General features: G+C 33.4%; 1 protein-coding gene across 1 annotated transcript in view; it reads right to left on the bottom strand.

Moving 5' to 3' along the window:
- The window catches only part of LOC110996753, a 69,690-nt gene that overhangs the window by 14,383 nt on the left and 28,037 nt on the right, over nt 1-27,270 (bottom strand). Inside the window, exons 3-4 of the mRNA XM_022264577.2 lie at nt 27,001-27,165; nt 10,937-11,124 (exon numbers count right to left, since the gene is read on the bottom strand). Coding sequence (XP_022120269.2) covers nt 10,937-11,124; nt 27,001-27,165 — 353 coding nt within the window. The remainder of the gene's footprint in view (nt 1-10,936; nt 11,125-27,000; nt 27,166-27,270) is intronic.

The raw sequence follows: 27,270 nt of genomic DNA, 5'->3' as shown, positions 1-27,270 counted from the left end.
TTGTGAATGCGAATTCTCTATGTAATAAAAAAATATATAAAACTCGCCTGCTATTTGGTTGCCACCACATGTGTTCAATGAATGTAAATGGTCTTTAATAAGCAGAACTGAAAGATGATTTGTAATTAAAAATAAACAATATAACAAAATTTTTATACGTGAGTTTATTCATAGTAAATGGATTTTTTTACAATACACGACTTTAATATTCTAGATTTGGAGAATCATCTAAAATTTCCCACGATCAACTTAAAAAGAATTGATTTCACAGTCAGTCACGGCCATATTTAAATCGTGTTAAGTTCAAAGCCCATCTATAACTTAAACGTTACGTATAATCACGTTTGGATTATCGTTTACTTGCGTTAATCGCATTAAGTTAAAGTTAACGTATGTATCTAAGGCGTTTTAATCCTAACATATGTACGAGTATATAAGGGGAGCGGAAAAGACAATTGACATACTATATGCGTTTCGGTTGTCAATTGTCATTTGTATTTATGTAGTACGCGACCCGCCCCGGCTTCGCACGGGTGCAATGCTGATACTAAATACACTACAGAAAATCTGTGAACATTGTACCTATTTAAAAATGTGGGTTATCCATAAGACATATACCATCAAGGACTTTTCTGTAGACCTTTTCAATGTGTACAATACTTAGTCCATTATTTTGATAAAACTCGTAGGGTTCAGCCTGTGTTTGCAATGTAAGCGGAAAAAATGTAATTATTTACGACATCACATTAGAAACCAAACCAAATCAAAAATAACAGTACTTCTCCACTATTTAATGGATGTTATTATACATATAAACCTTGAATCACTCTATCTATTAAATGAAACCGCATCAAAATCCGTTGCGTAGTTTCAAAGATTTAAGCATACAAAGGGACATAGGGACAGAGAAAGCGACTTTGTTTTATACTATGTAGTGATGATGTATGTATGAATTAGATTGCATTTAAAAGAAACTGGCATAGCAATCATTATCTTAGAATCATAATACTTTGCATATGTGACCCACATTCGTGGTGTAAAATTGCATGAATGACTTTACCACGCCCTTGGTCACGTGATCATGTAAATTTGATAGGGTGTTCTACTCATTTCCATGGGCGGATCGTGAAAATGTGCGGCTCTGGGCTATTACGGCGAAGTCCCCGGTAGTATAAATTTTAGATATTCTTTTAAATTCAAAATATCGCCTATTGTTTAGTGGGGCCTGGGGCCCTTTGTTTTCACGAGGCCCTGGGATCCAACAAAAACTATTAAGTAGATCCGCCCCTGCTCATTTCTGTCACAAATTATTTAAGTCACAGGCCCCATTTAGGTCTGTGAGACTTCAGACTATATTCAAGTTGGATTCACTAAAATGCCATATACTTTATTACAGCAATTGCAATTAGCAACGAGAGAATTATTTCAGGCTTAATTAAACATTGTTATGTTCGCAGAACTATTTGCGGAAACTTATGTTTGAAGAAAACTTTAGTCTTTAATTAAGAACTGAGTTATCGCCTGGGACCTCCTGCTATTACGTAGCACTTCATTCGAACGACCGATTTGTGACGTCAACGGCTTTTGGGTTGAATCCAACATCTAAGCTTTGTATCGTAGAATAAAAATTTGTGTAGGCGTTGTATGGAGTTGAGCGAGCATAGGACAGTCATACTTCTGCGTCAATTAAAATGATGATTACTCATGTGCATCACAATTTTAACGTAATTTTTTCACAATTCAGACAAAGAGAAAATATCTTATAAAAGAATATTTATTACCGGGATGAAAAAGAAAACGGGAAAATCGGTAAACCAAGCCTTCATTGGAGGGCTACATCCCAGCCGAAAGCTTTGTGACAGTTAGAAGCTTTATACCCTCACTTAGAATAGTAAGTATCTTTTTTTTTTTTTTTTTTTTTATTGAGGGGAATGCATTTTCGCACAGAGTGTGGGACTCGCTCTTAAAGCCCTACCCACTAAACCCCTCCCACCAATCACGTCAGTGTTGGGGTAACTTGGGCTCGCGTTAGCATTCTACCAAGAGACCCCGTGACTGGCTGCTGCAGCAACCATCTTCCATTACATTGACATCGCCTGAGAAGTCTTTACAGTAGGGTTGCAATTTCTTGCACCTAACACGTGATTCGCCGCCATGTTCTCGCTTGCACATATAACACAATGTGGTGCTTCGTCACATCTGACAGATTTGTGTCCCGCTTTTCCGCACCTATAGCACACATTGCTACGGTCCTCCGTGGATGTGCATGACGCCCGTGTGTGTCCTAATTCCAAACATTTATAACAGCGCAATGGGGGTAATTTTAGAAGAACTACCTCCACCAAGCTCCATCCTATTACGCACTCTCCTTCCAGAATTATTTTTGCTATTGCAACTGGGCAATGAACAAGCACACTTCTTATTCTGTATCGCCTTTCAATGTCTTTACACCTTATTAAATCTGCTGCGCAGTTTGCTTTTTTCGACAGGGCAGCAATTACGTCCTCGGCAGTAACTGCATCGTCAAGGCCTTTAACCCTGAGACACACCATTTTTTCTGGCCTACTAACTCTCGCCATTGTAAGAAGCGCAGCTTTTAATTTACTGGCGAGTAAATCTGCCTTTTCTTTATATGCCTCTCGCCTTCTATTTCAATAAGACGCCCACCTGCAGCTGCCCGCCTGATGTTTATGTGACTTATGCCTAACTCAGGTAAAGCTACACTCTTCCTTGCTTTCTTAATAACCTCAGCATATGTAACACCATTTTCCTCAGCTTCCTTTTCTAATGTCACTAGTACTGCTGCTGACCGGGGTACTGTGAGCAATGCCCCTCCTTTGGGTGGGACCACCTCATGTTGCACTATCTTTTTATTTCCTTTCCTCGAAACAACACTAGCCCAACAATCTGGGCGTGTAGTTCCCTCCGGTGAGGTCTGTAGATCCAACGTCATTATCGATTGATCAACTACTGTTTGGTCCGACTTCGACTTTAACTGTTTAGGTAAAAGCCTATTTTCTATATTCGCCAATTTTTTCTTCAAAAGTTCCTCAGTTGAATGCATAATTTCGCTTTTCAGATCTTTCCCAAATGATTTTAAAACCTCCGTTAGCCCTTCAGCACCATTATCAGACCGGGCTAGAAGCTTCCTCTTAAGTACCTCCATCTCTTTCTTTGATTCCTCCAAGCGCATCTTTACACGAGTACACTTCGCTTTAAAGCGAATAATTTCCTCCGTTTGATTTTGTAGAGGAAGATATTCAGCTAATTCTTTGATATCCCTCGCTGCTGCTTTCATTTCCTTTGCATACTTTGGTTTTGTGTTTCCCGATTTTAATGCAAGCACGCCAATTCTTTCGGATAGTTGAAAAACCCATTCCTTTATTTCCTCCACCGAAGATTCTTCCTGTACCTTTGATTCCTGTATCGCTTTTAATGCTTCACGTGCCTTACTCAAGCCTATAGTAGCAACTTGGGTAGTTTTTCTCCATTGTGTCTCCTCTGTTTCCGTGTCTGAACCTGTCATCTCCCGGGATCCGTCACTCATTTGAAAGTCTTCCATTTTAAACAATTGTGTCGTATAACACAAAGAAAACAACAATAGTTTTCTAACTAATTCACCTTCAATAATAAATGACGGTAGCTAACGCCTACCGACATTTTAGAACACTACGTAATTAATACGCGTACTCAACGCAATATTTTCACGCTCACTCGCAGCACTGAACCGGCAACACGTCCTATCCGGTCGAGCGCCCGACGCCGTCTCCCAGAATAGTAAGTATCTAGAAAGATTTAATAAAACATTTTCATTAATTTCTTGTTATTTATTACAAAGGCATTTGAAGAGCATGTTGCAATAACAGATTGAGTTCAACATTGTGCAATCAATTATTAAAATTGTCAATTTCAGAATCAGATCAATTGATTAACCAAACATACTGAGTACTGACCGATTACATATCGCAGTTTGTGGTTCATCGCATTAATTTAAAGGCCCATGATCAGTTTAACTCGCAATCAGGTAAAATTATTTTATCAATACTTTAATTAGTTAAAAAGATTTTACAGGTAATAGAAGTGATGAAAAAATATTTTTTAAAGGTACATTTTTATCTTATCTAATTTCTGTTCTTTAAATTTTTAACATAAAGACTGTGAAGAACGTGAAAACAATTAAATCCCGTGTCATGTTCACGAAAAGTTGTTGGAATAAACCATAAAAAATCACGCATTATTCTCCTAATTACTACACTTTTCAGAGTGGTATAACCACAAGAAATTAAGAGTTCAAAAATTAATATTATTAGAAGGCTGGGAAGCCTTGAAGTTATGTGACATTTCTGTTCATGACACTCACTGACAGAAGATTCGGGTGACCGACCCATATTTAACCCGTAATTATAGTTAACTAAAACTAATTTTGAAATGGATCAAAATTGATTTTTTTCATTACAATGATTTACAACCAAAGAAATACCATTTTATCTTTTAAAATTCTGTAGCCATAACGTAATCTCGCGCCGTCAACTGCTCTGACCGACGATGAGAAAATATTATTGAATTCCAACATTGCGGCGAGCGATATTGGATTTTTATTTCGTTATGTTTTCATTTATTATAACGTACGAAGTGAGCAGATGGACTGGTCAGAATATTTTCTATTGTCAGGTTTTTCTCGCTAACATTATTAGAAGGGACATTGTGTGTGTACTTTTTTTATATTATGTTCTTTTATCTTACTATATTTTAATGTTTAAAGAACTTTATTTCTCATTATAAAAAAATATATTTTATTTACATGAGAAACTTAATCTATATATATAAAAGAAAGTCGTGTTAGTTACACCACTTATAACTCAAGAACGAAAGAACAGATTTGAGTGAAAATTGGTATGGAGGTAGCTTAGAGCCAGGAGACGGACATAGGATACTTTTTATCCCGTTCGACAGCGTTCCCGTGGGACTTGACATGAAACGTCAGTCACTATAAAAAGTGGTATAACAAATAAGAATCAGACTTGGAATAATAAAACGCAAATGATAGCTATGTAATTGACGTATAATGACAGCTATGTAATGACGTATATATGACAATTTGATATTTGTAAGAAATCAATATTCAAAATATTTCTATTAAATAAATACGTTTAATTATTTTTACAATTTACAATTTAATTATAATGATAGTGCTATTGCCCATTCGTATAAACAGTGAAGAGAACTATAAAACTCGGTATTGTCGTATGTATACAGTTCATCCAAAGAATGATGAATGTTTCTATTTGTTGTTGTTGTCGAATGACGCATTTAATCGAGTATTGGAACGGGAACGTGAATATGATCACCAGGAATTAGATTTAGTAGTTCAAACGAATGTACCCCTGTTGAAATACCAACAAAAGGAAGTTTATGATACTTTAATGAAGGCAAACGATGATGAAAATGGTGGTTTATATTTCCTAGATGCCCTTGGTGGAACTGGCAAGACATTCCTCATGTCATTAGTTTTAGCAACTGTTCGGGCGAGATCCAACATAGCGGTTGCAGTTGCTTCTTCTGAAATAGCAGCCACATTGTAAGAAGGATGCCGTACGGCTCATTCAGAATTAAAATTACCGTTAAATCTTCAAACTATTGGAGAACCAACGTGTAATATTGCAAAACACTCAGCAATGGCCAAAGTTTTAGCGGCATCGAAAATCATCATCTGGGACGAATGCACAATGGCGCATAAACGTGCATTGGAAGCACTTAACCGAACATTAAAAGATTTACGCAATGAATCGAGATGTTTTGGAGGAGCAATGATTTTACTGTCTGGCGATTTCCGCCAAATACTGCCAGTAATTCCAAGATCTACGGCTGTCGACGAAATAAACGCTTGCCTCAAATCGTCAAATCTATGGCGCTATGTGACGAAACTGCAGCTGACAACAAACATGAGAGTTACATTGCTTACTGATAAAAAAGAAGAAAAAGAATAAAGATGTAGATGACCTGAACTACATAATGGTATGCGTTTGGTGGTTAGAAAATTGAAGAACAATGTAATTTACGCTACGATAATGATAGGAAAATTCAAAGGTGAGGAAGTTCTTATTCCGAGGATCCCGATGATCCCAACCGATATGCCGTTTGAATTTAAAAGACTTCAATTTCCGATACGTCTTGCATTTGCCATGACCATCAACAAATCACAAGGCCAATCCTTAAAAGTTTGTGGTTTAAATCTAGAACATTCATGTTTTTCCCATGGTCAATTATACGTGGCATGTTCACGGGTCGGAAGACCATCAGCGTTGTTTGTTTTTGCGCCTGATAATAAAACAAAAAATGAAAAAATGTGTATCACAAGGTACTTAAGTGAAGAGCAACCTATGTACTAAAATACAGAAATAATAATGAATGATTAATGTAGGTATTTAATTTTTTTGTATATTTTCCAATAAAAAAACCCAAACTGCTTATTTATTGCCATTAAGGCGGAACAAAGTTCGCCGGGTCAGCTAGTATTATCTATATATATAAAAGAAAGTCGTGTTAGTTACACCACTTATAACTCAAGAACGGAAGAACAGATTTGGGTGAAAATTGGAATGGAGGTAGCTTAGAGCCAGGAGACGGACATAGGATACTTTTTATCCCGTTCGGCAGCGTTCCCGTGGGACTTGACATGAAACGTCAGTCACTATAAAACGTGGTATAACAAAAAAGAATAATAAAACGCAAATGATAGCTATGTAATTGACGTATAATGACAGCTATGTAATGACGTATATATGACAATTTGATATTTGTAAGAAATCAATATTCAAAATATTTCTATTAAATAAATAATTAAATGTAATGATAGTGCCATTGCCCATTCGTATAAACAGTGAAGAGAACTATAAAACTCGACATGGTCGTTTGTATTCAGTTCATCCAAATAATGATTAATGTTTCTATTTGTTGTTGTTGTCGAAAGACGCATTTAATCGAGTATTGGAGCGGGAACGTGAATATGATCACCAGGAATTAGATTTAGTAGTTCAAACGAATGTAACCCTGTTGAATTACCAACAAAAGCAAGTTTATGATACTTTAATGAAGGCAAACGATGATGAAAATGGCAAGACATTCCTCATGTCATTAGTTTTAGCAACTGTTCGGGCGAGATCCAACATAGCGGTTGCAGTTGCTTCTTCTGAAATAGCAGTCACATTGTTAGAAGGATGCCGTACGGCTCATTCAGAATTAAAATTACCGTTAAATCTTCAAACTATTGAAGAACCAACGTGTAATATTGCAAAACACTCAGCAATGGCAAAAGTTTTCGCGGCATCGAAAATCATCATCTGGGACGAATGCACAATGGCGCATAAACGTGCATTAGAAGCACTTAACCGAACATTAAAAGATTTACGCAATGACTCAAGATGTTTTGGAGGAGCAATGATTTTACTGTCTGGCGATTTCCGCCAAATACTGCCAGTAATTCCAAGATCTACGGCTGTCGACGAAATAAACACTTGCCTCAAGTCGTCAAACCTATGGCGCTATGTGAAGAAACTGCAGCTGACAACAAACATGAGAGTTACATTGCTTAACGATACATCTGCTGAAGATTTCTCGGAGCAATTGCTGACTATCGGTAATGGTCAAGTACCTGTCGATGAATGGAATCAAAAGACGAACTTATTAACAATGTGTTTCCAAACATTATTTCTAACTACAAAAATAATGAATGGTTGAGTGAGCGAGCAATTTTAGCGGCTAAGAATAAAGATGTAGATGACCTGAACTACATAATTCAAAATAAGATCATTGGAACAATGCTTCATTCAAATCTATTGACTGCGTCACAAATGAAGATGAAGCCACCAACTATCCCATTGAATTTTTAAACTCTTTGGACGTGCCTGGCTTACCACCGCACAATTTACGCCTAAAGGTTGGCTCCGTAGTAATCATGCTTCGAAACATAAACCAACCGTTGCACAGTTTTGCAACGGTATGCGTTTGGTGGTTAGAAAATTGAAGAACAATGTAATTTACGCTACGATAATGATAGGAAATCTCAAAGGTGAGGAAGTTCTTATTCCGAGGATCCCGATGATCCCAACCGATATGCCGTTTGAATTTAAAAGACTTCAATTTCCGATACGTCTTGCATTTGCCATGACCATCAACAAATCACAAGGCCAATCCTTAAAAGTTTGTGGTTTAAATCTAGAACATTCATGTTTTTCCCATGGTCAATTATACGTGGCATGTTCACGGGTCGGAAGACCATCAGCGTTGTTTGTTTTTGCGCCTGATAATAAAACAAAAAATGTCGTGTATCACAAGGTACTTAAGTGAAGAACAACCTATGTACTAAAATACAGAAATAATAATGAATGATTAATGTAGGTATTTAATTTTTTTGTATTTTTTCCAATAAAAAAAACAAACTGCTTATTTATTGCCATTAAGGCGGAACAAAGTTCGCCGGGGCAGCTTGTTATGTATATATACGAGCGAGATACACGTCGCCATTATCCGTCTATTTTAGCAGTTAATCTCTTCGGTATCTGTTCTTTCATATCTTGCATGCATTTTATAGGGAGACAACAATAAACTATTAATTTCTTTAAACAAAAAAAAATGTTGAAGAAAGTCTTGCACAAACAGACAGCGTCGAGCTTCACCATCATCCTTATAAAAACTAAATTCTTAAGTCTAATTGGACCGTCAGGCAAGTACTTCAGTTAAATCACATCGTAAACACCAGTAGGCAGAATAAGATGCAAAAGCGCTTTAGTGAAAAGAACAGAGTTTAGTTTTTGTTTGAAAAATGAATGGCGTGTAGACCTTAAATCACAGTGAGGTGTAGTATGGAAATCGTTATGAGATCAATAGGATGCAAGGTACAATTATACAGTTGCGTGTCAAAGATTTCAGCGAGACTGGCAAAGTGTACTAGAACTCTATAGTTATGCGGATTCGTACTACAGCATTGCGGTGCATGAGAAAATACAGCCAGAATACAAAAAGCAATATCATTACACTACTTGTAGTAATACAATGTCAAACAGCAGAAGAGAATGTAAAACAAAAGACGATAGCGCATATCGTTTGACTGTTATTGGTTAACATGTCTAGTCCTAAAATTACTCCCAAACTAAATCGCTGAAATTAAACGCAAAACAAAAACTTTATACTCATACAAAACTATTAACTATGTTAGTCGAATTATCCACTCAAACAATTATCAACATTAATGAACAGTAAATAAAGTTGAGTTTAAAATTTTATTGCCGTTGAAGCGGAAATTAAAAAGTTGAGCCGGGTTTAACTATCCGTTATAAAAATAAAACGGTATTTTTTCAATGTGTTTTCATTCAGTATTTTATTGAATTTATTTATTCAATGCTTGTTAGTTAAAGATGTTACGTGTAATCTATTAGTTATGTGATTTTGTGGCCTGATTTTCACACATCAATATCTACAAAAAATAATTAAAAAATAAATGTCCACCCGTGCCGAACAGGACTGGCTAGTTAAAAATAAAAATTGAATATAATCAGATATGTGATAACAAATAACGAAAAGATAGCGGCTTTCATTTGATTGTAAATTGTCAAAATCGACCAGCCCCATTTATCTATGTATACCGCTAGCCATTCCAGCGAAACATATTCTTATTAAACTAATAACGAGACTAGTAAAGGTAGAAGGTTCTTTAAGAACAAAAAACTAAAGGTGGAAAATCAAATATCGTCTCAACATTCAAAAGCCTTTTTTAAATATTGAAGCAATGTAATAAATGTTACCAATAATTTTTTAGTAAATTTCTGAACAATGCATTAATTACTCTGTGTAAACTAATTAAGATACAGATCACGAACGACATATGTTTAGAGATTTCAGCTCAAAGTTTGATTCTCAAATAGTACGTACGTGAGGAGATTGATAAATGATAAGATCTGGTTTGTCGAATTAGAACAATGACTGCTGTGTTTCTGATTCTATGCTGACTGTATGAAACGTGTTCTTCTGTAGCGAATTCATCGTATACGTAGACGAGGGTTTAAATGTTTATCTAAGCATTTATTACCATATTATATTGGAATATTATCGCATTGACTATAAGAGAAAAGGGTTGTTGTATAGTTATATATAAATAAATAAATGCCAAGTATTTGTATGAAAAACAATGACATCACTTAAATACTTTTAAATAATATGCGTTCATGGTATTAAAGCACATTCCTATCCCCAATATACTTAAATCTTTGAAAGTAAGCAACGAATTTGAATATGAAATGGCTTAACGATTTTCATCGTAGAAGTCATTAACCAAGGTATATATGTATATGATAAATATATAGGTATCGCGCGTGCACACTTCTCACTGACACAATATCGATAGATACATTGCTACCATGCAACGACGGGTTTCAAAATATTACTAGTTGATTGAAGATTAAAATAATAAACCATTATTAGAGAAAACTTATATAAGTAAAAACTTTCTCTAACATGATGCTGACGTTTTTAATATACCTTGCGAATACCTGATAGCGCAAAATAATATAGTAAGGTGTTTAAACAAATATCAACGTAACATCATAAAATACGTTCCACTCAGCAGTTTATATCACACGAACGTTTTCATAAATGTTTTTACGTTTATTACTGTCCGGAAAATACTGCTACAACAGATTCCAATTGTAAAATAGCAAAGTTTATTATTATCTAGTGCCTTTGAGTAGCACTTTTTGAACACATAAATAAATCCTATTTGTCTTTTGGAATCATTCATTCAAACTAAGCTCTCTATTTCATTATTAAACACATTAAAACAAAACAATAACAAAGAAATTTCGCTTATACAATTCTCTAATTAAATAGTCGGATTGTCGTTCGTACCAAAATATTCTGTCGTTCAATCAATTAAAATACTTACATAGGTGCTTAGTCCAGCTAATGGTACACCGTTTGCAGATAGCAGCAGATCCTTTGGTGCAAGCTGGCCGGTCCTCCAAGCAGGCTGCGGTGGGTACAGCCTTCTGATTCTTACCAACCCCCCACCCCCGCACACAGACATCCCAAGCCCCCGGCCGTCTTTCTCCACGACTACTGTAAACGAGTTATCTGCAAAGAAATATAAGTATTAGTTGATTATGTGTGTATCTTTAAAAAAAAGCCTCTTCAGACTCAGTTCGAAGGTGACCTAAAAAAAATATTCTGGACCGGGGTTCGCTTTTGTCTCTATATCAAAAGTATTTTCATAAAATCCAAGTGTAAGTTGGAAATTGCAGAAGCGGGAACTTTAAAAGTAAAATATTTATTTAATCGAAATTTTGTACCACATCTTGTCTAAACTAAACAACATAAAAAGTACTTTAGAAGGATTAAAGGAACCCTCAGTTAACGCGGAAGATCAGGTGTACTCAGCACAAAGTGCCCTTTCATACAGCCCCAAGGGTTGTTTGGATTGACTTTACAATGTGTGCGCTCTCTGTTAGTTCAGACATGTCTCGTTATGTTTGGAGCGTATTAAAGGTGTCCTGAAGTTATAACTGGAATTACGTTTTAAAGTATTGTTATTTTTTAGGTCTATGCGTTGGCTTTAGATTTAAGGATTGATTTATTGATTTATGTTAAAACAATTGTTTACTTCATCGTATTTGTTAATATAAGCGTTTTAATTAGTTAAAGAGTGCTTTGTATAAAGTTTATGGAAAGCAATAGGATATTCTACTTGTCACTACTTTGTTATTAAAATGCTTTTTTATAAGGAGGCAAACGGGTAGGATGATCAGTCGATACCGCCGCCCATTGACACTAAATTCCAGAGGGCTTAAATAGCAACGCAATCGCGCTGTCGTTTAGCAAATAACTTAGCGCTTAAAAAGAGTGGCGGAGAATATACTGCCAGTTCTTCTTTTCCGTTCTACGCCCTTGATTTGAGAAGTGGCAGTAAATGTACAATTAGACGCATTCAATGTATATAACTACTTTTTGACGTTTATAAGTGTATATTGTGTTACCTACATGAATGATTTTAGACTTTTGTTTTAAGAATAAAAAATTACTCTTTTCTTAAACTTCCAAGTAATACTTTAGTCATAATACAGGTCTAATATATCTTGATTTTCGTATGATTAAGAGCTAACTCTTGGTTTATTCAATATACCAGTTGCCGCCAGAGTCGTAGAATTATGAACACTTAAATGTGCTCTCTTTTAATTTAAAAATAACATTTTACCTGAAAACTGATCAATATTCGAATACTCAGTCGCCAAACACACGGAAAATGTCGATTCATGGTCAATTTAGATCCGCTTGCATTCGATCCTGGCGACCGCAAAAGGGTGGAACATGAATTAAACATTATCGAACATGTTTAGAAATATTGGGTTTATTATTCACCTATAATAAGAGAAAATTTTACATATTATTAAAAATATATCTCCGAGTCCAAGACTACCCAAGAGTACTACTACTACTTTTTGTTTTTTTTTATGTAACCTGTATCAGTGTAGTTTATTTCTTTTTGTTTCTGTTAAGTATGTTTTTTTCCCCTATTTTATTATTTGTATTTTTGCACTTCTTGGCTACCTTATGTAATATACTCACAGTGGTTGTCTGGAAGAAATCGCTCTAAAGTGATAAGGCCGCCAGTTGCTTTTCATTAATTTATGTTTAATATATTCTTTTTTTTCACCTTTTATGTTATGCAACGAAGTGTTAATAAATAAATAAATACCCAAAGATGACAAGTGTAAAGTGTGGTGGTATTTTTTGTGTTTAAGAAAAAATTTATCAGATCAATTTCACTCAGCATTCTCATCTCTAACAAACGTTATTTAAATATATAAAATATATAATACTAGCTTATGTAAAAATAAAATAATAGTAGCAAACTCTGCCACTTACGGAGAATGAAAATCGTTTTAACAGTTCAATTCTCTTGAGGTGTGCCAATGCTGCGAATATCACTTAGCGATAACGAATCCATTGTGGTCAATTGTATTTACCAAGATGATTTGAAGATATACCTTAGCCTTTTAGAGTTAGATTTTTAAACCGTGTATACTTCAGTTATAAAGTATTCAAACAATAGACAGCGTATCAAAGTCAATATTTTTGATATTCCGTAATAAAAATATAGTCTCAAATAATATTCGAAATTCGAAATATGTTTACATAGTTAACTTTATAATAGTTCGTTACTAACGAACGAACGAACGAAGTTGGTTAAGAAGCAACTTAACCAAGAGGTTAAGTTTCTAATAAATTACTAGCATATAAAGTATATGCTTTATAATTATTAAAATAATTGAATAGAAGATAATAAGAAATAAAAATATTTAACTATAACGAATAATATTTTTCTATTAGTCAAAATAACCAATGTTTGGGAATGTATTGTTACGAACCCGCGTGATAAATCGTGACCGGCCAACTTTGGCAATAACGAAACTATGAATCAGTGACAGAAGCTGTTATTCACAATGTTTTTTCTATTCCGATGACATTTTTATGGGGAAATTCAATTCATTAGATATTCCGTACTTACAATTACAAGTAGTTCATCAGCGGTAAGCTTATATCTCAGACTAAATATTTGTTAATCCGGTCTATTTTGATTTTTAGGAGTTTAAATTTTCAAACACAGCATGTACGGTCATGCACGGTCAAACTTATTCATAATTAAATAAAATATAGTAAAATCCAGCTTATTTTACTATATTTTATTTAATTAACGCTTGATATAACTACTTTTGCTTAGAATTATTAAGGAGACGTTAAAATTAGTACTCTACTATAGCATAAAGGCTTCCCTTAAATAAATAAAGATCATATAATAATATATTTGTGTATTAATTACCCTGACACAAGGAGAAAACATATTCAACTGTCTTTTGTTTAATAAAAAATACTTATAAAATAGAGGGCACTGAAAGCATCAGGACAACTGCAGATTTATTTCCCTTTTTTTTTTAAAGAAAACGGAATTTGGAAACGGAAAACGGCACCTCGGATGCGCGTCATTAGCGCGATATAAAATATAAATGAGGTGCCCGAGGTATTTGCTAACGTGAAACGGCACCATTTTATTCCAGAAAATTCTTTCTTCATATTCTGTTTAAAATTTTATCTAGAATAAATGACGTGTCCAACAACCTTAATAAAATCTTTTTTGAGCTCATGAACTTTATTTGTTTCGTTTAAAGTTCCTTGCCCACTGGTGGGTGCAAATTTTTACATTTGTTTTAAACAGTAATACGCGATTTCCTTCCGAAATTACTTATGTCTGTCGGATAGAAATCCTGGGTAGGTCTGAACCGTTGAAAGGCCATAGCAATAAACATTATAAGTTTGCGTTCTAAAAACACATTGACTCGGATATCTATGTCCTCGATTATCTATACTAATATTATAAAGAGGAAAGGTTTGATTTTTTGTTTGTTTGTATGAATTGAATAGGCTCCGAAACTACTTGGCAGATTTGAAAAATTCTTTCACTGTTGGAAAGCTACATCATTCCTGAGTGACATAGGCTATATTTCATTTTAAAAAAAAATAGGCATCCTTACTAAAATTACGATAACATTAACATTTGTTTATTATTTGATACAATTCTAACAGATGGCGCTGAGTTAAAGGTAGTTTAGTTTAGGTCCGTGTCGTGGTACCAACGTTTCACATAAGTTCTCCTACGGTTTCCCTTGATTAATTTACTACTATGTAATATAACAAAAACCTTAGCCACAGCAACGCTTGGCCGAGTCTGCTAGTAAAAAAATAAATCAGTGGCGCTACAACCTCTTTAGGTCTTGGCCTCAGATGTTTTGATATCTTCGAAGTGTATGCCTACCTATTTTCACTTGCGTCGCCTGATCTGCTGTGCGTAGGTTGAGCCGGCTTAGAATGTGAAAATATATCTTCTTCTGTACCACTGGTTATCTCTAAGTATCTCTAGTATTTACGCCGGACACAAGGCTTCCAAGGTAAACAAATTTATGAACGCTTTCTTTATCCTCTACATCCATCGGCAATGGGGTGCGGTTCTCAACTCCAATACGCTTAATATTTCACGCAGAAAATTCGCATCGCATCATCTGCATCCACAGCTCAGCTGTAGCGTGGACGAATAGGGCGTGAATTTTAGTGTCAACGTGCTACAGCGAATATGATCTGATGTACTTAGCTTATAACTGGTGATAAGAACTTAACATTTTGTTTCAAGTGATAGTCCGTAAACAGTTTCCTATTACCACAATTTAAGTACGAACTAATAGTGTAAACCATACGTTGATTAAAACCTCAACCATATTCTTGGCATTGAATGATCAGAGATTGTATGTAATAAAATTCAATACTAATGCTGTAAATATATATTATCATACTTAAAATATAATATAACTTTATCGTTACGCATCATGTTACTTCTGCGTAACTATAACTTTTCTCTTGTACAAAACAGTAGTATTATCTATTTGTGTGTGGCATTGTAATCGAATTTTTATTATTGGATTTTTGTGACGTATATTAGGATAGTCTATGGTTTTATGCAACAAGGGTTTATTTGTATAAGTTAACTTAGATATTTGTAACTAAATATGTAGCTAGAAATAAATTTAACCAGTGAAAAGAGTACGTCTATAACTTTAGCAATAAATTATTTAAATTTAAGAAAATTTATTACAAACAAAAAAATAAAATTTCACTTCTCCTGTATTACATCTAACAAAATAGGTGACGTGTAAAATGTTTATTTCAGTGACTATGGCATTTCCTTTCACCTACTATCCCAAGAAACGTTCTGGTAAAACTGAAATATTGAGTTCTATTTTACCAACAGATTAACGGGGATGGTTTGTAACACAAATCTCATGACTAGTGTGTTGTGTCTAGGCGTATTGGGCTAGAGATGCCTGCATGCATATATCACAATTAAACGGAATGCACCGTCATTTACTCTTTCATTTAAAACCGAGCTGCCTTGGAAAATGACCAACGAAACTCAGGGACTATAAATTTTTAAGATTAAAAAGAGTGATTGTTATCTTATATGTATATCCTGACAGTAATAGTTGGGAGCAGTGTTGGCCTAGTGGCTTTAGCGTGCGACTCTCATACAAGAGGTTGTAGGTTCGGTCCCCGGCTGTGCAATGGAGTTTCTTTCTATGTGCGCATTTAACATTTGCTCGAACGGTGAAGGAAAACATCGTGAGGAAACCGACATGTCTTAGACCCAAAAAGTCGACAGCGTGTGTCAGGCACTGGAGGCTGATCACCTACTTGCCTATTAGATTTAAAAATGATCATGAAACAGATTCAGAAATCTGAGGCCAAGACCTAAAGAGGTTGTAGTGTCACTGATTAATAGTTAAAATAGAACAAGGTTTTCACTAATGTCCGTAGTACAATTATTTGATTGCAAAGTCATAAAAACTAAGGCAGACACAAAAGTGTATGTCTCGCATCATCCACTAACATAATTAAAATGTGATTAACTTTTTCTTACGCTTTCGAGTTTTCCTAAAAGCATTCTTTGAACTGCAATAAGAAATTAATTCACAGAAGAATACTTCCCACGTATGCTATTTATATTATATCCGATTACGTCGTATGAGGCGTTCCATATTTTTCCCGCGTTTGTATGGGAAAGGGTCAGATGTCATACTTTCCATGAGAAGATAACCGAGATATGGAATGATTGGTGTCATACATTTATAGTAACTATTTCTTCATAATTAAATTATCATAATATTTTTGTAGGAAATTTTGACAGGAAAATGAAAGAGAGGAAGGGTGAAGCATCGAGGCGGGCAACGAGTTCACTTAGTGAAATGAGCGTAGGAAAATGATGATGGTATAATCCATTTAGCCATTGGTTACGTGTACTGAATACACATACACATGAAGGAATAAAGCGTTGTTTAAATTATAATAAAACAATGTTTTCACTTTCTACGATGGTTTACTATTTGTTAATAGATTAACACGCTTCTGTAAGTCCTATTTATAATTATACTACATACAAATATCAATTAACACGTCACCCAATATAAAATCTCCCAACACAAGAGTCAGGATATTAAGAAATTTGTAATAAAAAAGACACTTTTAACTTAAAAGTTGTTTAAAAATCTGGAGGTAATTGAGAGGAGTACTTAGCAAGTTGATATGACATCTAGGATTCAAAGTGGGCGTACTCCGCCTCCAAAGGCCGGCCACACATCACTAAATCGATATCCATAGGCTGTGGTAGTTGCCTAAGGTCGATTCTCAGGCTCATTTGATACCTATTTTAGAAAAAAAGATTTTCAAACAATCATGAAATCAATTGTCAAGTCTCCGATCTGTAAGTAGGTGGTAGTTTAAAACGATTTTCTAGTGAAATAAATTATCTACACCATTAATCAAAATAAATAAAATACGGCAAGAAAAGACAAATAGTGTGAGACCGCTGATAAAGCGATTGGTGTCGATAGCTTCGAATGATGAATGGGTTTCTGGCTTAGATTCGCGAGCACCAGATGTACGAATCGAATTCCGACAATAGATTTCCTTTTAAATGTTTGAATATCGAAAGATATGTAGGAAAATAATTATTTTATGTTACGTCTGCTACTTTTGCAGTGAAGTAATCCCTAATTGTTATAAACATGTGTTGTGTTGGTCCGTGACCAATAGTGACAATTACAAAGAAGAAATGTATTAGTTATTATTATTATGAATATATATTTTTGTAATATTTTCAAATTGTACATTTGTTTTTTTTATGTTTATGTTATTTTCTTTTTTTCATTGTAATGTTCCCTATATATGTTGTGCACGCATATTATTGATGCACATGCATGCACATGTATTTTCTGTAAATGTTTGTATGTATTTCGTTAGTGTGCCCTTTGAAATAAAAAAAATAATCTCGGTATAAAAATGAAAAATTAAAAAAAAGGAAAACTTTTTCGTTCATTGCATATATGGTTATGTATTAAGTAATACTATAAATTTGTAACGTAAATTTAAGAATAGTTTTTTAAATCCTCTTTAATTTTGTTTACTTTTAATACCTTGAAGCTATTGTGTACACTATTTTCGATTATATTTATGTTCTAAATTAATGTAGATAAATGATTGTTCTAACTTTCTTTTGTACTGTTCTATAAATACGTATTCCATACAATAATCTTTCAAAGCGTCAATGCTATTGTTAATCGTCTATATACATCCGTGAAAATGGTAATTTAGGGCAAGAAAACGTGTTATTGTGACAAGGGTAGCAACCCCTTCGCATCAAAGGAAGTTATGTAGCTATTTTGTACGAGATTTGGGAATTTAATTGCCGCTTAATGTCAGCTTTTTCCGTAAATTCTATGTTGATGAGGATTACTTCCTGCACCTAATCGTTCAAATAAATTTTTATGGGAATAATTTCTTTATAAATTTGGGCAAATATAATTTGTACTAATTTAGAATCTGTTTTTCTTAAATACCTCTCCTATAGTAATTATTTTTATTTATTAGTATGCAATGACATAGAAAACGCACCAAAACATTATTCACTTTTATGAATAACTATCCTACCTAACAGCTCTCAACACATCTGCTCATAGTCTAGCTGATTGATTGCAATATAAATACTTATAAAAAAAGGGAGCATTTATCACACGACAGGTAAAAAAAATTCTTTCCTTTCGATACACGAATAAATTAGCTCCATATAAATGAACTAATAAAGTAGAACCTCTTTAGTTGGACCTCCATGAGCCGAAAACCTCTAAAGATAGAATAACAATTTTGTACCCTTCCCTGCAAGCCCCAAAACCGCCATTACTTGCAATCTCAACCCTCTATTAGTATATAATCGTAATGGAATAAATATAGTAAGTCCCTGCCAGCTGTTTCGGTACATGGCTTTTGTATCTGTATAATAGCAATGTTTTATTTACAACCTTTACAGTTCAACAATATGAAACGTCTATACTTCGTTAAAATAAATGATCGACTTCGACATTGTTTGTCCGTTCTTTCTTAGAAAATAATAGATATAATTATAAATCTTAAGAAATCTTCCTACAACTCGAATGAAAATCCTCCATAAGTCGAATGCTCTATTACTCTATTTTTATATATGATAGAGTTATATGTATATATAGGTTCCACTGTTATATTGTTTACTTTTATTTTGGTATTACAACCAAGTATAAGTCTAGTATTGCTTTTTATATTAGCTACATTATAAAAGGCAAAACTAACAGTGAAATGATATAAAAGGACTTGAATATGCACTTGTATTCGATCGACGCCATTGTTAAATTGTTCTGTTGTTTATGAAGCTTTCACGTCTATATGAAAAGGCATAAGGGAATGCTTCATTTACGAATTAATTTACACATGCAGAATGCCTGTTTATTTGCAGATGAATACATAAATTATTGTGTTAAATATTAATATTATATGTAGGCGATAAAGGGTTTTTCTGAGAGTTTCTTACCAGTTCTTCTCGGCCGTTCTACGCCCTTAATTTGAGAACTGGCCATGTATGTAAATTTTATTTTAATAAGTATACTGACCTACTTGAACTACATAATGTTTTAAATAAAATAAACATTTACTTCGGTAAATAAACACTGACAAATGTTTTAGTACATACGTTATTAATTTTAATGTATTTAAAGTACACTTTCTCTGTAATGTGTCTCTCAATTTAGAATATATTTCAAAAGATACGTTTTAATCAATTAAATACGAAGAATTATTAATGAATTCATTATAATATATCTCACGGTAGTCAGGCTTATATATATATCTAAATTATTATACTCTTTTTAAAGAAGTTCTATATAAAGTATTACTTAAAAGAAATAGGGGTTGGAATATTTGTCACGTAGCTAAGATAGTGAAAATAATGCGGTTCCCCGTTTACTCCTGGGTGCTTTAAGCTGTGCATACAAATTGAGGGAGTAAATGAGATAAAACCCTGTTTTTTCTCAGGTAAAACCCTACAATGGTACGGTAATGGAAATTTCAGATACGGTAGCTAACGGCCGTGTAATGTGTTTAATAAAACACGAGTCCACAAAACGGGGTTGGTATTGTTCTATTTTTGAATCTAATTCCATATTTGAATAGAAAATTTAAATTCCATTTTAAAATTAGAACATGTTTAAAATAAAATGACATAATTTTTGATACAGATCTCAAAATAATATATATAATTTGATATAATTATAACAACAATATAATTTAAACATTTAAATGATTTTATAACGGAAATAAAAAGAGAGTTATTTGCCAGTACTTATCGCCCTCTTAACGCCCTTGAATTGGAAACTGGTTACTGTAAGTTTATACCTTCCATTTTTAATAATGATGTTCATACGTGCCAACCGTTTCATATTTGTTTATTTATTGGTCACCTAACAGGAGTTACTTATAACATGGCTAAAAATTATCATGTCCAGATATAAACAATGTATACGGGAGTGTCAAAAATACAGAAGAGATCGTCCAAAGGATTGTGGCTAATTTCAAGTGTAAAAGGCAATATGGTTTTTCTTGCCCTTTAAAACTGATAACTTTTAAATTACATTTAATTTGTGACCTTTTCCTAATCGACCAAAACTACAGTTGAATTTAGGATTATAACCAGTAAATTTTTGAAAATTCAATCTAAAAATTTACTATGTCTAATAAAACTAATGTCTATAAATTCGCCCGACGCTACCGGAACTTAGTGAAATATATCAACGGGAAATATTACTTCTCCCCGAGGAGAAAATCGTTAAATCCTATGTATTGGTTCTACTTCTTCCATAAGTTATACAAAATTCATCGCATGAGCATTTCGCGTTAGCATTTTATTATCTATTAACAACGTATTGCATACGTATGAATCATTCTGACAACTGATCGCATATTAATTTTTTTTTATTTTATAAGTTGGTGCGTTGAAAAGAAATATATTTTCATAGACAATTTTAGGCGAGAAAATTTTGTTGCAATCCCACAAATGACGCGCGCATCTCACTCCAGGCATGCCTGTAGTACCAAACATAGGCACAGTTACAATTTTGACATATAAGTATTCATAGCGTGTAGCGTAAATGAATAGTAATCGTAGTTATTTTCTATGACAGTTAATGCGTTCTGTGTAGAAATTTAAACGGCTTTTAGTATATTATAGACGTATTTGGGATATAGACGCGGCCTTACTCGACCTCATGGTCTACTACAGCGGTTTACGTAAACGTACTCGAAGCCTCATACAGTTAAATAATGTTTTGTCGTTTTCAAATCGCATTATTTTTAATCAACATAACAAATCCTTATTATTCAAACTTTATACTTAAGGTCATACAGAACAATATATAATACAGTAAATTATTAAATTATATTTTATTTCAAACCCACCTACATTCATGACATAAATAGAGTAGAGTAGATTAGCATATTATACTTTGTGACTTATTTTATATTAACTAATGTGTTACAACCCAACTAAGCTAGGTCTGGATATCCATAATTGCTCCCCTCACACTTTAAAATCGAATTTTGTTTAATTTTTTTGTAATTGTTTAATTTTTGTAATGTTTGTTTTGTTTAAAAATTGTTTCGATTGATATTTGTATGTGCTCTAAATGAATGTCATGTTTGCCTCTAATTGCTTGTCACATTCAAAATTGTATTTTGTGTTTGTTTTTACCAATGTATCAGTGTGCCGAGCGTTGGCAAACTTTATCAATAAAAAATATAAAAAACCCTTCACGTCAGAGACGCATGGCCGTCCCGGCCCGTCCGCTGTTTGACCAAAGCTTAAATCAACCTACAAGGCAATAATATTTACGTGATTAACACTCGTACTGTGACGTCACAGTGGTGTTCTCTACATTTCGGCTTTATGGCACGTGGAATACTCTAGTAATTAGACGTACAAAACACAGAATTTGAGGTTTATTAAGCAAAATTGGTAAACTTGTAAATTATCTATGAAACAAAAGGATTAAAGTCTTCATTTTAAGTATGGCTAGAGCTTTAGTGCCTTACTTTAATTTGCATGAAAGGCTCAATTGGATAATATGTGTATATATAGTAGTCACCACACGAATGCTTGGATTTCTTAAACGGAATGCAGATTGTTTTGGTTGTACGACTAAAACAATTTTGTACAACGCTCTGTTGCGCAGACATGTTGAATTTGGCAGTATTATATGGAATCCACTATGCGATCCATTCGCAACGCGTTGAAAGCATTCAGAGATCTTTTACGCGACGCCTAGCTTTCATAAGCCGAGGATTTTCACATAGACCGATAGATAGATATTTACCATCAGCAACTTAAAAAAAATAATAGATATGAGAGAGATGGAAAATATTAGCCGGTGTTACCTAATGACATAAATAATAACTAAATAATCATAGCAGTGACCTGTTACAGGATATTAAAATTGTTGTCTCTTATTCATTCCCTAGGTCTAAAATCCGAAATTTTTCCAATTTTTTTCTGACAAAACCAACCTAGGAGTTCAGGCACCTCTCGTTCGAATTCTTCGGGATTTTAACGCACTGAACACAGGTTATCCGGAGCTGGATATATTCGGTAGTGGCCTGATCAGTTTTAGAGAAAGCATTGTTGCGTGCCTTTTTCGAACCTAATTCGATGTTTTGCTGATGTTTTTTTTTCTGCTTTAACATCTACAATTTAATTTAATTTTTATCTACAAAAAAAATCTGGTAATTTTATTTTATTGTGTGCTTATCTTCTCTTATACATGTTTTAATTGTATTTTTTAATTTATATTTTATTGTATACTTATGTTTACTCTAATTGTCATACATTATAGATGGAAAATTTTGTAAAATAATCAGTAGATTTAGTACCATGTATGATGTTGTAAACTTAATAAATAAATATAAAAAAATATATGCGATATTATGTTTATTACTTTGACCACAGTATTTATCTAGTAATTTCCCATCCAAACAAACTTACTAATTAATTACGCGAGGGACCCGTTCATTACTTAATTATTATAATACACGTTGATCAAGTTTGGATCTTAGAAGTTTTGTTTACTTGTAATAGGTTTTTACTTTGTGTTTTAATTAAGTTAAATACAAGTCTTAATTATTTATAAAATCTTTAAAATAATATACATATTTTATGTAATTGTTTTTATAATATTATGTTACATAAATTAATTCAGTTTTTTTTAGAAATGTCAGTTATAAGTGATTATGCTTTCTCCAGGTTCTGCCACCTATTTTCCGCTTTTCCTACCATATATTTTATCCTCATGTGAGCCAAGAAGATGTTTAAATACGTAATATGAAAGAATATTAGGTGTTGGAGATGAAATTAACTGTAACATTGTTCAATCAACGCAAAATATTATATTTCTTATTCTTCCCAAGAAAATTCGAAGCAGTAAAGACTAATTTTTGATTTGGTCTATTATTTACGTAAAGTATTCGTGGCACGTACAAAACCAATACACTGATAATGCTCGAGACAGGTTTAGACCCTGTTTTTCAATTAGATTCGAACCCACATTCTTCGAGATAAGCTCTGATTTCATCGATAGTTATTTGTCTATTGATTGTAATTGATTTTAAACAACATCAAAAAGGGGAAGGGGAATTATATTTACAAATCGAAGAATATGATTTGGTGAATAAACTGATGATGAAGACGTCAATACGTAATGTATTATAAGTTTTGTTCTGCTGTGTGTTTAAAGCAATATTTGATTCAGACACTCTTAGTTAGATATATCAAAGTATTGTAATACAAACGTGGTATAAAGTTTTTTTTTTAAATAAAATTATAAATATTTGGAGAAAAATTTGCTAAGCCTGTCCCTGATTCTCTGTATAGTCCTACAAGTATTACTTTTTTTCCTTTATTTTACAAAATTAAATAATAATGTAACAAAATGTTACATCAGAAAACCGCTGTGGTTAGTATTAATGCAACCATAGCAGTCTTGTTTAGGAGAGCGACAAATGCATGTAAAAGTAGTTTTTTAATAAAGGGTTTTACGTTGGTTTGTGTTAGGCTATCTATTATCTGCTTGATACTTATTTTGCAGGTAGGCAATAATAGTTTATTATAGGTTATATAAGAGACTTGCGTGACGTATTTCTATCCAATTGTTCCATTATTAGTTATACCTATTGTATTAATTATAAATTCTTTTATCTTTCAAAGCAGCTAAGCAAATAACTAAAATAAACTTATTATCAATTATAACTAAATATACCATGTCATGTAATTCTTGTTAAAACCTGTACTCGTGAATTGCTTACATTTTTTTTATGTATTTTTTGTTAATTCCATCTTAAAGCTTTAAACAAAGGCTTTTGGATGGCCCTCAGCACTGTTGCTATTGACTGTGAAAAGTCTTTGTATATATATTTAAACAATACCTTTATATTCACTGTTGTCACAGTAATAGTTGCAATAATTCAATGATTCAGACTTAAGTATGTACTCTTTGTCGACTTCAGACTAAATTACTGTATACTTTAAGATAAATTTAAACTACTAAAATTGTAGGTAACCAAAACTAAATTTAATGTACTTCATAACAGATAACAATTGTAAGCCGAACTTTATTTACGATTAAGGATAATAGTTGTGATAAAATACAATGTTCCAATTCTGTCCGTCCCAGAGCGTCGGAACAATTAAAACTCATTTTATACCCTTTTTGGACCACTATTCAAATAGTTTACGTCGAGTAATTTATGTTCTATCAAAACTATTTAGTAAAGTTGAATAATAGGTTTTGTGTTATATATTGAAATATATTAGGGTAGGCGATTAATAAGTAGTACAAGTGCTAAGGAAAGAGAAAGAAGAAGAAACCCTTATGGAGTAACTTATAAGTTCCACAACCCGAAATTAATTATAAAATTTTGAGAAAATTCAAGAGCTGCAAAACTTATTTTTTTTTTGCTTACTATAATAATATCTGGACGTCCAAAAGGTGTAGGAATTGGGAAAGTTACTTTAGAGTTATGTCTGTAAATCATAAAAGTTTTGACTAGTTTTGAAATAGTAAAATACTAAAAACTTTCAAAACATTTATGATTGTCTAAACAATAGTATATTTAAAAATTCAATAACAATAATTTATACAAAGAGGTATTTTTTTAATAATGGGTCAAACTGGCAATAAAGGCTCGCAAGTGCGTGGTCGGCCTTTTTTACAGTTATCGTCTTGATGATATTCCAACAAATCAACGAAACACTACTAACGATGACAATCCAACTATTAAAATTTAGGTCGCTAGCGGAACACCTAAAATCGCAAATAATAAAAAGTATACCAATTCGTTTCTAGAACTATCTGAACATAACTGCTTTAATTGAAAAATACCGATAGTAGAAAACAATTAAAACGACTCTCTCCTAAATTATTCTTTTATCTTCGAGAATTTTCTAAAATCGTAAATCATTTCCAATAGGAAAATAAACAGATTGCAGTTCAATGTGTTCGTTAGCGATATATTTCGCTTTAGAAAATTTCTAGGGTTTCAGTTGAACCTGAACGAATTTTCTCATCCAATTACGTAAGTTGCAGTGAGACTGCAGATGTTCATACATCATTCAAAAAGTCTGGACGAGACTAGCCTTAACGGCATCTTAACATCTTGACCTATTGTCATGGACCATTGTGGGACCTTTATATTCGTTGAGGACTTAAGTCACAGATTATATTAAAATATATGTATGTATTATATACGAATCTACTTCTACGTCTAGCTGCATTATAACGCCAAAAAACAAATGAAATAAGTAGAACTGGACACGAATAAAAATATAAAGGCGCTCCACATCACACTAATTAAATGAATGCATTTTCAACGTAAGAGATGTAAATGTGGACGAGGCTTTTGCCCAAAAAGGGCCCGCTAAAAACTTATTTATATTATACAGTCCATATTACAAACCAATTTTTGTATTTATCATTTATAAATCTCTAATAGAAATAAGAAGAAAAAAAGCTATGTATTATTATAATTTCCGACGTTTCACGTGCTTAAATCCGTTAAAAAGTGTTTTCTTCAAATGTGTAAAAATTATGTTAATGAAAGACAATACTATATGAAGAAAAAATCAAACGATTACTTTTGTATCTAGGGCCTAATTAGAGTTGAGTTTGGGTAAAAAACTAGATATGAGTTTCTACAAAAATTATTCTTTTTAGGGCATATTGTACATATTTTATGCCCGAAGCCTGTAATCTTGAAAAAAAAGGTAATACAATGCTCTTTCTGTTCAGTTCAATAATCAGTTCAGGATGTTGATAAGCCTCCCTCACTATTGCAATGCGTCTACAATTTCTTGTGTAGATGTGGACTGTTTTTCCCCCACGATACGCATGCGAAAGGCGTTTCCGGCCTTTTAATAATTGGTACGCTCTTTTCTTGAAGGACCCTAAGTCGAATTGGTTCGGAAATACTTCAGTGGGCAGCTGGTTCCACAAAGTGGTGGTGCGTGGCAAAAACTGCCTAGAAAAACGCGCAATTGTGGAACGGTGGACGTCGAGGTGACTAACACAAAATTAACTATATTGACTTAATGTAAAACAAGGATTGAATGATTAAGTAATATTTATAAAACTAACGCAGTCAGGTCACAGCTTAAACAGTGAGGTCATAACAGTATCTCGTAACATTTAGCAATTCGGGGAAAACTGCTGAATCACCCGTTAAACATTTTACGGCAAAACAAATAAATCTTTATGATTTTGAATTTCTCAAAGTTGGTACGAAAGGCAAAATGTATTGATCTTAAAGTATTTATGCCAAGTGTTTTATGAATACATTTCACTGTTGAAACGATTGGAATTTAAATATTGCTCTTTTTATTTCGCTGTGATTTCTTGTATTATAATCTGATTGGATTTGTAATGTATAATTTCCGAATAAGTCTTTTACTGGTGGTGATGTTTGCCATATATTTATGTAAACGCAAAATGAGACACAAGAAAACCTTACCATCAGTAATAAATGGATATATGGCACGCAATCCCGCTTCATACTCTTCTAGTGAAATGGCTGGTGGTATCGGAGGAACATAGTCATCTTCAGGCGAACGCTCAGATCCATAACCTTGATCGAAGCCTGGGTCCTGGAGTTTCCAGACCGGTTCTGCGTCGGAACCTGAAATTTCAAAATTAAGGTATCTTAAGTTCACAAGATCAAGCGAATGAAAAAAGCTTAACGAAGGCTTTACCCGATAAGGGGTTCTGATCAATGAAATAACGA

Source organism: Pieris rapae, chromosome 15 (genome assembly GCF_905147795.1).
Source record: "Pieris rapae chromosome 15, ilPieRapa1.1, whole genome shotgun sequence".
Classification (NCBI taxonomy): Eukaryota; Metazoa; Arthropoda; class Insecta; order Lepidoptera; family Pieridae; genus Pieris; species Pieris rapae.
This window is presented reverse-complemented; position numbering and strand designations above follow the sequence as displayed.